This window comes from Crocodylus siamensis, chromosome 1 (assembly GCF_052110815.1).
Source record: "Crocodylus siamensis isolate JL-2025a chromosome 1, ASM5211081v1, whole genome shotgun sequence".
Taxonomy (NCBI): domain Eukaryota; kingdom Metazoa; phylum Chordata; order Crocodylia; family Crocodylidae; genus Crocodylus; species Crocodylus siamensis.
The window spans coordinates 195,127,948-195,145,541 of record NC_143395.1 but is presented as its reverse complement, the minus strand read 5'-3'; the positions used below and the strand labels follow the sequence as shown (position 1 = coordinate 195,145,541).

Sequence of the window (17,594 nt, the reverse complement as noted above, 5' to 3'; positions counted from 1 at the left end):
CTTAAGAGTACTGACAGCAAACTCAAACGTTGGTGATGGGTCTCTGAGAGGGACTTGGGTTTTGTATGTGCTGCATCAATGAGCTACCTCAAAAACAATCGCAACATTTTGCAGACAAGGTTCTTTGGGTAAATCTGGTATCTTTTCTTAGACCAACTCAAATAGCTTGAAAAATTCTTCTTAGCAAGCTTTCAGGCCCTTACATTTTAAACAATACATCCATTTTGAACACTTTTACTATTATTGGTATCTGCATTTTGAACACTCTTATTTTGAAATTTTTATTTTGAAAATGCGTACGTTTTGAACACTTACTGTTATTGATCGTGCATCCCACAAGGTTTGAAATTATCGTACAAAAAATATTGCCAGGTGTACAAATACGATAATTACGGTACACTGGGCCTCTGAGGCACTCAGCCTCCAAGGGGCAACCCTGCCCCTCCCTCACTTCAGACTAAGTCACTGCAGCGCCGCTAAGTTACAGAACCCTGGGCAAAGCTACCGAACTCCTGCCGCCTGGCGCGCATGCGCAGCAGGGCTGTAGTCAACTCTCGTGATGTTCCCCCCCCTCCCATACCGCTTTGTGGTACTCACCGACTGGCGGCATGGTTGAGATTCTCGCCTTTTCTATTGGGCGCGGAACAAAGCCCGCCCTTCTTCCGCATCTGGGAACGCGTTGCGCAACAACGAACCAACGGGACGGGGAAACCCGCTGCCTGCTAGCGGGTAGAAATCGCTTCCGCCCGGCTGCCAGGCTGAGTACGTCACATCCGTGTGCCGGCGTGGGCCGTCGTTGTGCGTCGGATGCGGCGACGTAGGGATCCGCGAGCCCTCTCTCGACGGAACTGGCGGGGGGAGTTGTGCTCGCGAGTGGCCAGCGCTTCCGGCAGCCGCGCGGAGCTTGTGCGCAACGGCCCGGCCCCCGCGGGCGGATGCGGCGCTGCCTGGTGAGCGCGGAGAGTGGCGTGCGGCGGGGGGAGGAAATACGGTAGAACTCGGGCACCGCCTGAGCGGGGAGGGGCTGGGTGCCGTGGCAGCGCGGGGTATCGTATTTACTCGAGTATATGACGAGTTTAGCATTTGCGGGAGCCCCTTGTTTTAGGTTTGGGGGAGTGGGGGGTGTCCCGTGCCCTCAGCCAGAGCAAGCACAGGGTAGGGTGGGGGGAGGCAGGCACCAGGGTATGCGAGCACCTCTGGGCCACTGTGGGGTATGCAGGCGCCAGGGGGGCCAGTGGCACAAGGCAGGGGTCAGTCAATGGGAGTGCTGTGCCCCACCCGGCCCTCACTGCTGCTTCCCACATGGCAGCGGGGGGAGGGGTGAATTTAAGACACCCCCCCCCAAAATTAGACTCTAGCCATAGAAAATAACAAGGAATTTAAGACAGCCCTCAACCAAAACTAGACTCAGAAAATAACAATAAATCTATACATTTTTCGCATCCAGAATCTGATTACTGGGAGGTTGTCTTCAGTTTAACGTTGTGTCACATTTGCGTGCCCACAGTATTTGCCACTGCGGCACTGAGTGGTTTGGGGTTAGACCTGTTCTGAATGGTTCTGCACCTGCTGCAGGTCAGCATCACTTCTGGGGTGGCCCCTCAGCCTGGGATGTGACCAGGTAATGCTGCAATGTGGGTACTAGATAGAGATGTCGCCTATCACTGGCTTTGACCCCAATCCTACAAGCTGTTCCACGTCACTCAAAGACTGCTGAGCAGTTTATAGGGCACCTGTATACATGCTGGAGTGTGGTAGTTACTACACTCTTGCAGCCTCCCATGTCACATGTATCAGTATCCCTGCTCTGAAAAATGGTGGCAGGGACACTTTAAATTTCATTTGACAAGCTTTAGTTAAAGCACTCCTACCTGTATTGTTCAGCACGGGGACGCTTCGGGCACTTCAATTAGAGCGGCTCTCGGAGCCTCTCTAATTAAAGCCCCCCCAACCAGCACATGTAGAAATGCCCATAGAGTCTGCTGGGACCCTCAACCTCCTCTACGGAAGAAAAATATGTACGAAGGTTTCTGTTGGTACTAGATCTGTGCTTGAAGCATAGGATGCTGCTAGCCCAGATTGAGCATCCTTAAGTTTTCCATTGGAGATAAAATCCTCTTGTTGCAGTACATACCCTATTTTACAAGCCACATTATTATTTTTCTTTGAACATATTTCAAAATGGTGGAAGAGCAGCATTACAAGAATGAGCGTGCATTGCACCTTAAGAGTTGTTTTTAGAGCTACAGTTCTTCTGCTAGGAAGGGTCGAGCATAAATGTTTAGCAATTCTGCTGTAACAGACTGATGCATGAAGTGGTTGTCTTGTGACTGGCTCCTGAAACTAATAGGGACCATGTTGTTTAGAGTTACGGCGTTCTCTAGCTCTAGTGGATAAATGTAGGTTTGATGCAGAAGGTCTTGCATGCAAGTGTAATTAATTGTTTAAACCATTTCAATTTGTTCAAATAATAATTAACCATTTATTTTCTTAAATAATACCGTATTTACATATTATAAAACATGGTTGAAGGTTTACATTTCTACAGAGCAGGTTAACATCTAAACCGTGCCAGTAGTAACAAAAAGCACTTTTTTCTAATGGCTCTTTGCTTAATTTGCCTCCAAAACATGAAGTCTGAAATGAGCAGAAAGAGATGTGTGAAATAAATTCACAGAAATGGAAATAATGTTTACCCAACCAAATTCCATCCTTCGTGCTTAGAGAAGGGGGTAACCTGGAGAGAAGGAGTCCAGCTTTTTAATCCTTGTTCATAAACTGTTCCTGATGAAAGCAGGAATTCTGGGCATTCAGGAAATGCTGCCTTGGTCTCTTGGTTTGTAATGGTACATGTTGCTTTGAGATATTCAAATACTTTGACGTTAGCACAAAGAAGAAAAGAATAGAGCGGTCAGGCTCTCACTGACTTTCGTCTTAGCTGTGTTTGCAAAACCTTAATGGAGTCCTTTGGATGTTCTTTATAAAGGAATGATGTTTTTTTTTTTAAACTTCTTGTAATGTGGAGGTTATGGATCTAGAAGTTCAAAAACTAGAAGATGGGAAAGCTTTGTTTTGGGGGTAATACATACCTAGCGTAAAGGCACTGCAGGAGGTATCAGTTAGAGATTCTCTTCCTAGTGTAGTGAGAGCTTAAGCAAGTCCCTCTGCCTGTCTCTGCCCATTGCCACTCCCATCTTTTGGCTGTCTTGTTTACACATGCTGTAAGTTCTTCAGGGCAGGAACTCTCTGCCTCTAAACTTTGGCATGTTGCACAGTACAAGATGGCCCTCAAGGCATTATTATACTTACTAATAGTTAAGCAGACTATTCTTGTTCATTTTTTATCTTTTTATCTACGTAAGTATTGTACTGAGTCATACCAAGTCCATCTGGCCCAGTAGCCTGACTGACAGGAACAAGGAGTGGATGCTACTTGCAACATAAGAATTGGAGCTTTTAAAAATATTCTGTTAGAAGTGTTGTTACTGGAAAATCACAGTTTTGACAAAATGCAATCTTCCCCCAGAAACGTCTGCTGTCTAGAGGGAGGTGGTTAGCTGTGCAAAAGATAGGGCTGAGTGACACCTTGACTAGGAGCTTTTAACCTTTTTTTAATAAGTGTACCCCTGACAGCTGGACACTGGGGGAGTTGGCGGGGGGTGGGGGGCGGCTGGATGTAGAGTGGCAGCAGCACAGGGTGGTGGGTGGTGACAATGGCAACAACCATCATGTGCAAGCTTTCTCCAAGGCGCCCTGCCCCGCCCCCCCAGGTGTCTGGCCAGGGGGGTGGCCCTTGCCCCCAGCCCTGCTTCTAGGGGGCAGCAGTGCAGGGTGGTGGTTGGCAGCGCTTCATCCCCTCCTGCCTGCACCTCCTATGGCCTTTCCAAGTACCCCCAGTTGACAACCCGTGCCTTAGGTTACCAATAGACACTGTATTTGTTCCAGGAAAAGTCATTTTATTTGCAGGGAAACTACAGTCAGATACAGACATCCTTTGCCCCATGGCAACTCTCCGAAAAAAACCATTCAGGATAAGAAGCGGTAACAGTTGCTAAAAGCAGGTGGATTAGATAATTGGGATAAGCAGTTGACGTCTAAAATAACTCTGTAGATGAGCACTAGTCCAGGTTGCCTTTTTCAGTGGTATATCCTTTTCTCTTGTTCTTTTCCTTTCTGTTTAAAACTATTTCTTTCTGAAAACTATTCATAGCATCTAGGGAAGTAGGCTATTGCCTATGAAAGTCCATGGCTTTCTGAACCAGTTGGTCTCTAAGCTCTCCTCCTTTCATTCATCGGCCAGCTTTTTATAGACACCTTTAGTTTTCATTGGAAAATGAAATGCTCAATATCCGAAATATGTTGGGTGAACATTTCAGTGAGTATACTTATGCTAACAGATTAATATGATCTGTGATGGGGAAACCCAGCTTTTGGCCAACTTGAATCCGTATCAATGTTATGGCAAACACTAAGAAAGAGATGAGACAAAGGAAATATGTAGGTGTTACAACAGAATTGACATTCTCCTTATTAACGTTTCCTTATCTTTGCAACAATTCACTTACAAAACTTCAATAATGTAACAGTATCTTGAATATTCATACTTTTGCCTGTGCAGTTAAAAAAACAAAAAAACAAAAAACCCAGAAATTGAAAGTGTGTGTTGTGTAGGAAGACTTAGAAGCTTATGGAACCTGGTTTTTTTTTTTACGCATTTGCATGTACAAGAGACAAATGATCTTTTTCAAAGGAAAGGATTGATTTAAATTGAAAATTTCCAAATGGGCAGTTTAGATACTATGGACACTTTAGGAACTGTTAAATTTAAAAAGTCTGAAAGTTATTTTGTTCAGGTCTCCTCCACCTGCTTTAAACGAGTAACTCTTGGGCTGAGGTCAAATATGGAAAATTTCAGTCCAAAAGAAGAATGTCTGAAAATCTATTGGCAGCTCAAAACATTCAATGAAAGTCTTGATATAACCAGAACAGCATCTGTAGGTGTTGAGAACGATCTCCTAAAAAGTGTGAGGCTATTGGCATCTTGTGATAACAGCAGAGGAACCACTTTGGAGAAACTATAGTCTATCCATCTGGGAAGGGACCCATTAGTTTTATAGTTACACAGTCTTGTAACCTTTTGTGTACTGAGAATTCATATTATCTCTTTACCTCAGAAGACTGTTGTATGAAAGTATTTTATTTAGCCTTGTAAATGTGTGCTTAGTAATTGTTTTTCTTAAGAAAAAGGGAATCTTGGTTCTTTGTGTATAAATGACAGCATTTTTAGAGCCTTCTTATTACCTCTTAGAACCTCATTTGACTAAACTTAAATTATGGTGTAGACTTCAAACTAACTTTTAAAAAAATCCTTATGGGTGTTTGTTAATATATTTTAAAATGTATGTTTATGGTGAACCATTTTTGAGAGACAATCTAATCCAGTGGTTTTCAACCTTTTTTTTTTGTTTGCAGACCCCTTTGAATTGTAAGTGTGGGTATTCACATACTTTTGGTTGATATTAGTCATCTTTTGTACCTCTCTTAGACATTGGACCCCCAGAGGTCCATGGACCAGGTTGAAAACCACTGATCTATTCCATGTTTCTTGCCAGATTTGCAAGACTACCTCTTAGAAAATGACCACAAGTGCCTAAGTAGAAATGGGACAGTCTTGAAAATGTGGACCTGATTTTTAGATGTTTGAATTTTGGCCCTTAGTTTTTAATTTGATCACTTGAGTTATATCACCGTGACAGACCACTAACATGTGATGTTGCTAATAGCTCTTTGCAGAAAGAAGAAAGATGGAAAGTAATGCTGTTTTACTTGAATCTAAGTCTTCACCAATCAACCTGCTAAATGAAATGCATCAGCTGCGTCTTCTGGGCCACCTGTGTGATGTGACGGTTAGTGTGGAGTATCAAGGTATCCGGGGAGAGTTTGTTGCTCACAAAGCTGTGCTGGCAGCAACAAGTAAGTTTTTCAAGGAGGTGTTTCTTAATGAGAAGAGCATGGATGGCCCAAGGACAAATGTGTTCTTGAATGAGGTCCAGGTAGCTGATTTTGCTTCCTTTCTCGAATTTGTTTATACTGCCAAGGTAGAAGTGGAAGAAGACCGAGTGCAACGGATGTTGGAAATAGCTGAAAAGCTGAAGTGCTTGGACCTCTCTGAAACCTGTTTTCAGCTAAAGAAACAAATGCTTGAATCAGTGTTGTTGGAGTTGCAAAATTTCTCTGAAACTCAGAACTCTGAGGAGGAGGGCGGTTCCCAGCCAACCATCTCCTATGAGTCCAAAGCAAATATTGTAGCAGAAATTGACCATGCAAACTTTCTTCCTGGTCCTCCAGAATCCCTAGCAGAAATGCCCAGCAATGGAATGTCTCCTGAGCTGCCAGCTGTTAAATCGAAGGAGAAGGTAGACAAAAAAAAAGAAGCCATTAAGCCACCATATGCTAAAATCAGAAGGGCCAGTGGGAGGCTAGCTGGGAGAAAGGTATTTGTGGAAATCCCCAAGAAGAAATACACAAGGCGACTGCGAGAACAACAAACAAATGCGGAGGTCGCTGCAGAAGAGAACAAGTTCCCAAACGACCAAGCCATGTTTGAAGTGGAGAAGGAAGAGGAGCAAGTGGAGAACACTGTGAAGCCTGAAAATGAAGAGTATGTTGGCAATTTTGAATCTGAAGAAAACCTTAACAAATCTGAAGAGGAGAAGAAGAAACGAGGTGACAACTTCAAGTGCAGCACGTGCAAGAAGGAGTTCTTATATGAGAAAAGCTTTCTCAAGCACATCAAGCACAGTCATGGCATTGCAGCTGAAATAATTTACCGGTGTGAAACCTGCAACCAGACCTTTGCCAACCGGTGCAATTTAAAAAGTCACCAACGCCACGTCCACAGCAGCGAGCGCCACTTCCCTTGTGAATTCTGCGGTAAGAAGTTCAAGAGGAAGAAGGACGTCAAGAGGCACATTCTTCAGGTTCATGAGGGTGGTGGGGAGCGTCATCAGTGCCAACAGTGTGGAAAGGGTTTGAGCTCCAAAACTGCCTTGAGGCTTCATGAAAGGACGCACACAGGCGACAAACCTTATGGGTGCACAGAGTGTGAGGCTAAATTTTCTCAGCCTTCTGCACTTAAAACACACATGAGGTATGAACAGACTTAATTGGCCTTGTTAGATTCGGGTGGAAAAAGCAAAATCCCCTGGAAAACATCTTGAGCCCTCAAGTAAAAAGGGGATTAACAAGGAGACTGACTGGGAAGTTTCAGTGTTCCCCTTTTCTTTTCTTTTCTTTTTTTGTAGGTGGTTTTTCCTTTGTCTTTCCAGTGGAAGGGAATACTGTCATTTTTTTTCAAATCAAACTTGGGCTTCAGCTCCAATCCTGTCAGTGTGCAAGTGCCTGTGTAACTTTACTCATGTGAGGCATCCCATTGCAATCCATGGGACTTGTTCACAAGAGAAAAGCTACCCACGTTCTGAAACTACTTGTAGGAATGGGGCCTTATTTGTTCTGTGCTAATTTGAGCATCCCTAATATTAAGAGGAAAATTATTGTGTAGTAGGAACAGAAATCTTTTAAAAATGTAATGTCCCCGGTGATGTGTTGAATCCAATACTAAGGTGGTAAGCACCGAAATTCAGCAAGTGAAAATGAGTAGTAACAGACCAGTTGGATGTTACTGTCCCAGCAAGGTGAGTGAAGCACAGAAAGTAAAGAGATGGCAGGAGTGGGGAGATCTGTGGTGCTAATATGGCTACAGCACTTCTCATCTTCAGACCTCGCTGGCAGCACTGTACCAGAGTTACTGCTCTTCACACATGGGATCTTTGAAGTTCACATGAGTTTCAGGTTTGGGAGGGCATAACTTGGCTCAATGAGGGCTTGATCTAATAAGGTGCTGGGATTTACTTTTTGCCAGTCCTGCAGTGGATGTGCTTTGCTTTAAAGTGAATGAGAGATTCATGCTTTAACTTAAGCGCATGTGTAAGTGCTCTGTAGGCCAGAAGCCCAAGGCCTTGTAGGACTAACTCCTAACCAACCCTTGGAGCATCGCTGTGAAGTAGGTAAACATGAGGAACCTGAAATAGGGAAATATATATTCCAAAGTGTCACTTTCAGAGCCGGAAGTAAAATTCAGTACTGTCATCATGCTCCTAAACCATTACTTCCTCCAAGGCATGTAGAATTTATTACATCTTTACTGTGTTATAAACAGGGTGCTTTTTAGCCTTATAGTCCCTTTGAAGTCACTGAGCTTGCTCATGGTAGTAAGTACACATTTGCAGCAGTGAACCATAAATGGTATCACCAACCCAGGTGTGGAATTTTTCTCACTTAACAGTGTCTCTTTCTAAACCATAGTGACCAGTCTTTGGAAGTCATGCACAGAAGGGATTGAAGATGAAATTCCTCCCCTCTCGTGTACCAGTATGAATATGCAATAAGCTAGGTAGCTGTATTTATTTAAGCATTGTGAAGGTGTTCAGCATTGTCAGGTCACGCCTACCAAAATAGTCCCAAATAGATTGTATCTAATGTTTTCATATGTAATTTTACGTATAACCTCCCCCCCAACATCATTGCAAAAACTGATCTGCTGTCATCTCTGTTCCTACAAAGCAATTCAAAAGGAGTCACATAAGTTAAGAGCGAAGTTTGTGTAGGCTAGAAATTAAAAGCAGAGACAACCAAAGTGAAGTTAGACTCTGATCCTGCAAGCTGCTCTATGTGGAAAAAGGACCCACTCCTTTTGTAGAGCTCATGCAGGATTGGGACACTAAGCAGGAAAATGACTGTAAAAGATGGCATCTTCTAATTTTGCTTTCTATGTGTCCTGGGTTTGATGTACAGCCACTTCATAGTGTCCCTCCAGCCCAACAAAGCCAAAATAGCCAGAGGAGAGGGAGTCAGGCTGTGTTTTGGCTTGTATGTCATTTATAAAAGGTTGTTATAGCCAAGTTCTAGTGGAGAACATTTTACTGATTATATCAGCCATAAAGATGACTTATGGCCTTTCAAATCCCAGATGGAGTTGGAACAGTCAGTTGCATTTTTTTTTATGGTTATATATCCTGTTTTTTCCTTCTTTGCCCTGTTTGTAGAAGGTGGGTTTTCTTATTCTGGGGTTTGTTTGTTTTTTAAGATTCCAAAAATTCCTGGTCCTTATACAACCAGAGTTAGCATGATGCAACCAGGAACAGTACTGCCTTTGTGCAGCTCACAATACAGCACTGGGCCTTTGATCTAGGGCATCTTGGAGAAACAGACTCTAAAACCCCCATGATGCCAAATGTTACAGTCAGTTTTCAGATGATAATTGTGAAGCCTTGCACTATACCTCCCTGTCCCTCCCCTTCCCCCCCCCCCCCAGAGGAGAAACATGTACCTTTTAGCTCAATGGCATTTTCTCATTTCAGAATCCATACTGGTGAAAAACCATTTGTCTGTGATGAGTGTGGTGCCAGATTCACACAGAATCACATGCTTATATATCATAAAAGATGTCACACGGGTAAGAGTTTCTTTTGTCCATGTATAAAAGGAGATCTGGTACAAAACTGCTTCTTTATTAGAAGCTAAATGTTTTTACTAGTATAATATGTCTGTCACATTAAAATAGAGGGGGAAGTGGTGGAGGGGAGGGGGAACAGCACATCATTTTGTGAGCAGTAGTTTTTTGCCAAGCTAGTTGCTGGGCTTAGAGAAACATACAAGAAAATAATTAATTGTTTAATTATGATTTTCCTTTGGGCAATTCTAAACATTAGACTCCAATGAAATAGCAGCTGTATAATAATGACTACCATCTGGATACTGAGCAGATACTGGCTCTTTCTGAAGTACAGATGTATTTTGATTGCATGCCCTGTATCAGTTGCACTTTTCTTCCAAACACCACCCTAACAACTCCAAAACTTTCTGCCCCATATGTGTACTCTTGTGTAAAACATTGAAGAAAACTGTAGCCTCTTCTGTAAAATTCTTAGAGAGATTTCTAATAATTGGTGTCTAAATATGTTCATTAATTTAAAAAGGAAACTCCAGTGCCTCTGAGTCAAACACATGACTTTGTCATCTGTTTACAACTGGCTCAATCATTAGGTTCATTACATGCTCCTGCAATCTGCCACTTGTTTCACTGTGGATGTGGAGCGTTCTGCCCATGTGCATGGCAGGCCATGGCTAAGTGGGAGCGTTGCCCCTTGAAGGGCTGGGGAGTTTCCCAGTGGTTTCAGTAGACTTTGGATAATCGCCTTCCAAAAAGGTTGCTTTGAAAATTCAATTAGTCCCTCAGCTATACTTTAGTTTAATTTTAAAGAGAAAATAATACACTCTCTTCTGGCCGAGATGCAGCAGTTAGCTTAAGAAACGTTGCTGGCTCGTTACAGTATGCAAACAAGATTACAAATAAGTCCCCACCATTTTGTATGCCTACAGTGTAAATTGAGTTGAATCATAACCAAGGATCTGGGCTTTCTGTTTCCCATGGGAAAACAGGAAAAACAGATTTCCCCCTTTACTTGAGGAAAACATGGATTTCTCATTTTAACAGCAAAACCTGTGGATTTCTCAGTTTTGCAGAGAGCTCCCTGCAAGCTGGCAGGGTTCCAGCCTGCAGGGAGCTGAGAGGATGGCAGTCAGGCGGGGGGCACCATGTGCACATGGCTGCTAGGCAGCCTGGAGAGCAGCTCCTGTAAGTAAGGTGAGGGGGTGGGGGGGATTGAAGCCAATGGAGGGAGGGGCTGAAGTTGGAGCTGCTGCCCAGCCAGGGGGGCTTGGGGCTTGGGGCCCAGGGCTGTAATGCGCAGCTGCAGGGCCCTGGCAGGGAGCGGGATGGGGCCGTGAGCAGCTTGTCTAGGGGGCAGAGCCAGCTCCCCACCACTGCACACACTCCCAGGAGGCAGGGGGTAACCCATGCCTCCCAGATCTGTGTATGGGGTGAGCATGGGCTCCCTCTCCTGGCGCCTCCACAGCCCAATAGATGTGACCCAGCACTGCAGGGAATAGTATGGCTGCATAGGAAAGTTGTATGCCACTGCGAGCTCTGCACTGCCCTGACAATGCATCCTGCCCGTGTGGCAGCACTGAGGTACACAATCCCATGCCGCAGTGTCTGCTGCTGCTACGTGCACAGGGGGCGCCTTGCCAGGGCAGCGTGGAGCTCACAGTGCCAGTGAGCTTCCCCATACAGCCATGCTATTCCCTGCAGTGCCAGGTCACATCCACCAGGCTGTGGAGGCCACAGCGGGCAACTCGCCCCCACTGCATGCACAGATCTGGGGACCACAGGTCCCCTTTGGCCCCTGGGAATGCCTGCAATGGTGGGGAGCCTCCCTCCCTCCGGCCAAACCAACAGCAAGCAGGGGGGAGCAGGGCTCTGCCACAGCAGCTGCTGCCTTGGGCAGGAGACTGTGGATAGCTGGGGGCGCAATCTGGCAGGGCTGGAGGGCAGTGAGAACAGAGGGGCACCAGCATGAGGGGTGTTAAGGGGCAGAGTGAAGGGTCACCAGCAGGGCTGGAGGGGAGTGAGGGGCCTTTTATTTCTATCATGTATTTTGGGGGTTTTATCATTTAAAAAAAAAAAAAAAATTGCTGATTCCGTCAGGGAAAACCAGGATCTCTAATCATAGCACCTTGAAATTGTTGCTTGTGAAGGTTTTGTTTTCCTTCTGCTTTCCTAATCAAAGTTTCTCAGGTCTCCCCATCTGCGGGGTCTCAGACGCTTCTGCCTTAAACACACCCAAAAATGTCTCTGGAGAGAGAACATGAAGATAAAGCAAATCCTTCATGAAGCAACTGTCAAAAATCAGCTTCTTAATGGAAGTTACCTTCTAATATAAGTGATCAGGGGCATGAGCCAAGGCCCACTGAAGTAAAAGGGAAGTCCCTGCCAACTGTTGACTTTGAGCTTTTGTTTACTTCATACACGTACCTGTTGGTGTCCTTAGGAGACTGCCTTGTATAGGTCCTCAGATGGGTGTATTCTGTACCTTTATCCCAGGGAGTTAAAGCCATTAAAACTGCTGTGTGCTTATTTGTTTTGCTCAGGGTGTTTGCATGTGATGTCTTTACCAACATTTTATGTGCTTTTGTTTTCTCATTCACCAATTGATCCTTACTGTAGGGGAAAGGCCTTTTATGTGTGAAACATGTGGAAAGAGCTTTGCCTCTAAGGAGTACTTGAAACATCATAACAGAATACATACAGGTTCCAAGCCGTTTAAATGTGAAGTTTGCTTCAGGACATTTGCACAGAGAAATTCACTTTACCAGCATATTAAAGTTCACACAGGTAGGAAAGATGCTTCTTTGGAAGGCAAAGTACTGTGACCTAATAGACATAAATTTTAGATTTGCTTAACTTAGACTCTGCTGCTTCTGAGCCTAGTAGTACCACCTCTATATGAAATTCTTAGCTGTTGACTGATGCAGCGATATTTCATTCACTCCGTTCTTCCTACCTGGCCCTCCAAAAGTGTCTGTTTCTTGCTGGTTAAATTGCAGCAGTAGCTATGAAGTACTTCCCAGAGTTGTGCTGGTCTCACTAATGATGCTGAAGCTAAAATACCAATTCTCTGCATCTGCTTTGCCACGTTGCATCAGTTTTTATATCTTCCAAGCCCACTTTCTCCCTTGGCTGTCCTACTGTCTTTCCCTCTGTTTTGCTATGTCACAGGAAATAAAGGACTATTGTTCTGCTGAATGATATTTACATATACCAAAGCAGATTACAAAAGCAAATGGATGGGCTAAATCCTGGAGTTCCTGCTCATATAAATATTTATACTTGTAAATATGACGACTAATTTAGGCCAGGAGTTTAGTTAATGTAAGATGGTCTGTTGACTCAAGAGTTGCATCAGTTTATGCCAGCTGAGGATTTAGCCCTTAAATGCTAGATACAGTCTGTTGATTTTGGCTCCAGTATAGAATTACACAAATATGATGTTCCTGAGAATGTATTTGAATGTTTAGTGAAGGTGCCTGTACTTGCCTAGTCAAACAAGTGGAGCATTTGGGCTTCTTAGAGGCTGCAGCAAGAGCTGCTCAGACAAGGTGTCATTCTAAAGTTCCACTCCAATTTCAGGTGAACGTCCCTATTGCTGCGATCAGTGTGGTAAGCAGTTCACACAGCTCAATGCACTGCAGCGTCATCATCGAATACACACCGGTGAGAAACCCTTCATGTGCAACGCATGTGGGAGAACATTTACCGACAAATCCACCCTCCGGCGGCACACCTCAGTAAGGAGCTATGTTGTCCTCACAGTTCTGGTTTCAGACACGTGTGTGTACAGGGCATCAATTCTAGGAAAGGGACCCATCTCCTTTCTGCTGGTTTTGACCACTGGGAGCCCTTTCCCTGTTACATTGGTATTAAAATACCTCAAAACATTTCCTTGTCTAGTTTAGATTCAGAGCTGTGCTAGATTTACAGACAAATTAATTTCAGCATGGACAGCAGTTTATGCAGGTAATAACAGGAGAAGAGAGGTTTATTTCTAACTTGCCCTGTGACCTGGAGACCTCCATTTCCCTCATTGGGCCAGGTGTTTGGCTTGGCCAAGTTTTTATACATGACGACTTGGGAGAAGCAACCCCAATCAAGGAGCTGATTAGGGTGCTCCAATGATCTTCCTGGCCCTAGTGCAGCTATAGCAGCTTTGGGCTTAGTTGGTACCAGCGCTGGCTTCCTCTGAGTATGCACTGGCATACTTTTGGGCTGGATCCTGCTCTAGAAGTCAACACTGGTTACTGCATTGCCTCATGATAGCCAAGAGGCTATAGCAAGTCACTTCTCCTTTTGCACTGCTGAAGCATATTCTCAAACAATTGCACAGAGTTTAAGTTTGAGATCCTCGGCTCAGAGGTGATCTAGATAAAAACATTACAGTCATTTCAGACACCTACTGATGACACTGCTTTGTGTATCGTTTCTAGATACATGATAAAAATACACCTTGGAAGTCTTTCCTGGTTATTGTTGAAGGAGCATCTAAGAACAACGAAGGGCACAAGGCAGAACTTCCCGATGGAGAGTATGACATGTCACCCAAAATCACAGAGAAGCTGCTCTCTATTGCTGAAAATGGCCACTACCAGCACTTGACTGTTGTCCCAGGGAGTATGACTGCACTGCACGACAATGGCTGTACCATGGGGACAGACTATAAGTCTGATGGGACTGTGGGACCCCAAGAAGCCCTCATAGCTACCACTTTAAGTGAGTTTACGGTTCTGCATACACAGACTGACTCTATTCAGCCACAGCTTCATGCTCTGGTAAATATGGAATAAGTTGGTATTGTTCACGTATCCAACCTGGACTATAATTCTTTCATAATCTTTGACTCTGCCCATAACCCTTTGATAGAATTAGGTCAGGCTAATTCTCCTTATTAGGAAGAGGGACTGGCTGTGAATGGCATCCCCATGATTTCTTGAATTGCAGATCTCCTTTGTGACTATGAAGTCATTATTTCCAATTTGCGTAGTCTGGCTGTAGCTTCTTTTCCCAAAGAATAGGGTAGAATAATAACTACCAGTTGGGTATGGGGAACTGCCCCCTCCCTTGCTCCTCCATCACATTAGTATGGCAGTTTTGAAATCCACTGATCTCTGATGTCATGGCAAATCCTCATTTATTCTATCCATTTAATCTCTGGAAATGTATCCATCCAAGGTCCTTTACTTACCCTTTTCTGCAAAGGTATGTTGAACCCATTCACCCCTTGGTATGGATATGCTAGGAGCAGTTCCTTAGGAAATAGAAAGGGCATAGGTTTGATTCGGCTTCCCACTGGCTTGATTCCACAATGTGGGTAAACAACAATGCTTTTACGTCTCTGGGCCTGATAGTTAATGGAATTCAGTCTCACTTAAAATGGCTAAAACCAGTTCCTGAAATTAATTTTCCTCTCTGCCTTTGCCAAAGATTGGAGCAGTAGGAGCAAATCCGGAAAAGCAGAGTTGCATTCCAAGGGGTATCATTTTTGCAATAGCAAAAATGTGGAAAGTTCAGGCTGTGGGATTTGGTGTTGCAAAATAGATTACAATGTCTTGAAATAGCTTGTGGCCTTCTGTTTCTGACCTCCAGTAATATATGTCAGAGTTTTTGATCCAACAGGCTTAATCCAGCAGGTTTAATATTTTTGGCCTATTAATTGCTCTAATGTAAAGAAAAGCTTTACTCCTTCAGAACTTGAAGCTTTTGCATAAGAAACTAAACTCCCTTCAGCAAAACTACCTCATGGAAGGCTCTCAGGGCTACTGTGTGTTTGTTTTGCTATAGGAGCTGTACAAAGCCTAGTAGAGGCACTGGCTGTAGCAGCAAAAATCCTCTTGTTGATTAAACCATTCTCCCCGCACTCAGCCACCTCCAAAAGAGCTCTTGTCACTAAGTTAATGTCTACCCAGGGGGTTGCTGTCATAGTCATCAGTGATGGGTGTGTTTTCTCTTCTCCCTTAGGTGTCCTGCTACAATTTTATAGTATAAATCAGGCCTTAAGTTACAGGATTTAGATTTGAAAGCCACTGCAGGAGCTGGAAGGAAAAAAAAAAAAGATGTAATTCTTAAACTCATGCACCTTCATCTTGCAATTGGATCTGATACAGCAGATTTCCACTGACTTAATAGGGCAGGGAAAGATCCATTTGCAAGAGGCATCTGTGCATGGTATATGCAAAACAGTGGGCATGTCTACAGGTGCACTGGCCTGTGCAGTCATTTAGTACTTGCTTAAATGACTGCACAGTCCCAATGCCACATGGGTCACTTCCAAAGCTACTGTGCAGTAGCATCAGGACTCACGGTTCATGCCCACCAATGCTACAGTGATGTACTGTCTTGTGTAGAGGTGCCCAGTGAGGCTCAGGAGTGAGAATACAGGCAAGGCTTCTCATTCCAGTATCTGAAAGATTTAGAAAACTTGTGAATAAGCAACTCCATGATAACTTCAGTGAAGCTTTTCTATAATTCAGTGTTAGAAATAGTGCAGGTTTGGGCAGGTGCCTAAAAAAACAAGACTGTGAAACTAACAGCTGAGGTAAGTGCCAAAAACTGCATTAATGATGACTTCATGTCCATGCATTTTCCTTGTTAAAGGGGGTAGAGTACCTGCAGTGGAAATATATAATGGGTTTATCTTGACAACGTGCCTTTTTACATAAAAGGAGGTGATTAAGAGTTAGATGGTTTTAAAGGTATTTAGACCTCTTCAGTGACAGTCAGGGTCTCCGAATCCTTTAGAAATCTGGGCTCAAGTGTTTGCTCCAAAGCGTATTATCCCAAGAATAATCCTTATGTGACACTCGGTTAAGTAGATGCCATTTCTCAGAACTGGGAATTACAGGGAACATGCAGGCCCATTCCCTAGAACAGCCCTTTCTCCATTCCTCTCGCTACAAAAGAGAAAAGAAACCCACTGTACACTGCCTGGTCATTTATTAGTAGTCACTGTTTTTACTCCTTGTTTTGCAGTGAGAGGAATAATATTGTACAGATAGCAAAGGGGACACAACAGGGATATTTCTGAAGAACCGTTTCTTCCATCCTAAGCACTTTCTAAGTAAACTGAAAATTAAGATGTGTGTTCGCCCTACACGGCTCAGCTTGTTACTTTTTGTTACAAAACAAGTGGAACTTTGATAAGGAATTACCATGATTAACTGAGCAGAGGGAGTAGAGCAGAATTAGCCCAGAGTACTCAGGCACAGTTACCAGCATCATCTTGGGTTATTTTTTGAACCTAGAACTACCTGGAAGAGTTCTGTGCTAGGAAACACTGGGAATATAAGGCAGTCAATATCAGTACAGCTTGCACTTTTAGTAAGCAAGCATCTGTGAAGTTAACGGAGAACAATTCCACAAATTGCCCTTGTTTAGGTTACTTGTTCCAGTTCAGGGTCAAACCCACACAACTCTACCAGTTTACACTAGCGGAAAATCTGCCCTTTTGTGTTGCAACTGTTTTTCTGTGTGTGAATTGTTTCTCTTACTAAGAGGTTATATTTGAAATATTTATTCACATGTTCCTTTTGACGTTCATGATTCCTAATGATCAGTGTAAAATGTTTATAGATATATTTAAATTCTCAGCATTAGCACTTGTAGACAGGGAAGCTTTTGTATTCTGAATATATGGAAGTGAGTTACCTGTATAAGCTGTTCTTATTAAACTATTATTGCCCTTTCCATAAACGACTTGCTGTCGGTACCAGACTCTTTGTGTTCAGGTTAACATGCATGTTAAATGTAATGAACTTCTTTAGATGTTTAGAAGATAAGCTTATGAGATCTTTCATAGCAAAACTGCCACTTCCTCACATGCCAAACTTAAATAGTGTCAATGAAATAATACTTAGAGGTTCCAATTCATGTCAACTGAAATCACAGCAGATAATGTGTAAGACCAGGTGTGAACAAAATACAATATGCCAGCCACTATGTCTTCCTCATTCTGATGCCTTACAAGAATCCCAACTGTAAAATCTCATTCATCACCCCCTTCCCTTTTGCAAGTGGTGGTGCTCCATTGAACAGAACTTCTTTTGCATATGCCTGAAAAGAGATGTTGGAGTTGATAGACTGC

The 17,594-nt window shown here is 43.6% G+C and overlaps 1 protein-coding gene across 1 annotated transcript; it reads left to right on the top strand.

The window, feature by feature from the left end:
• The first annotated feature begins 792 nt into the window (after positions 1-792).
• Positions 793-17,206, top strand: GZF1 (GDNF inducible zinc finger protein 1). Its single transcript, XM_090051869.1, has 6 exons — positions 793-950; positions 5,784-7,150; positions 9,420-9,514; positions 12,128-12,295; positions 13,091-13,248; positions 13,945-17,206. The coding sequence occupies exons 1-6, from the start codon at positions 936-938 to the stop codon at positions 14,299-14,301; spliced, it is 2,160 nt and encodes a 719-aa protein (XP_089907995.1). The 5' UTR covers positions 793-935; the 3' UTR covers positions 14,302-17,206.
• The last annotated feature ends 388 nt before the right edge of the window (positions 17,207-17,594 follow it).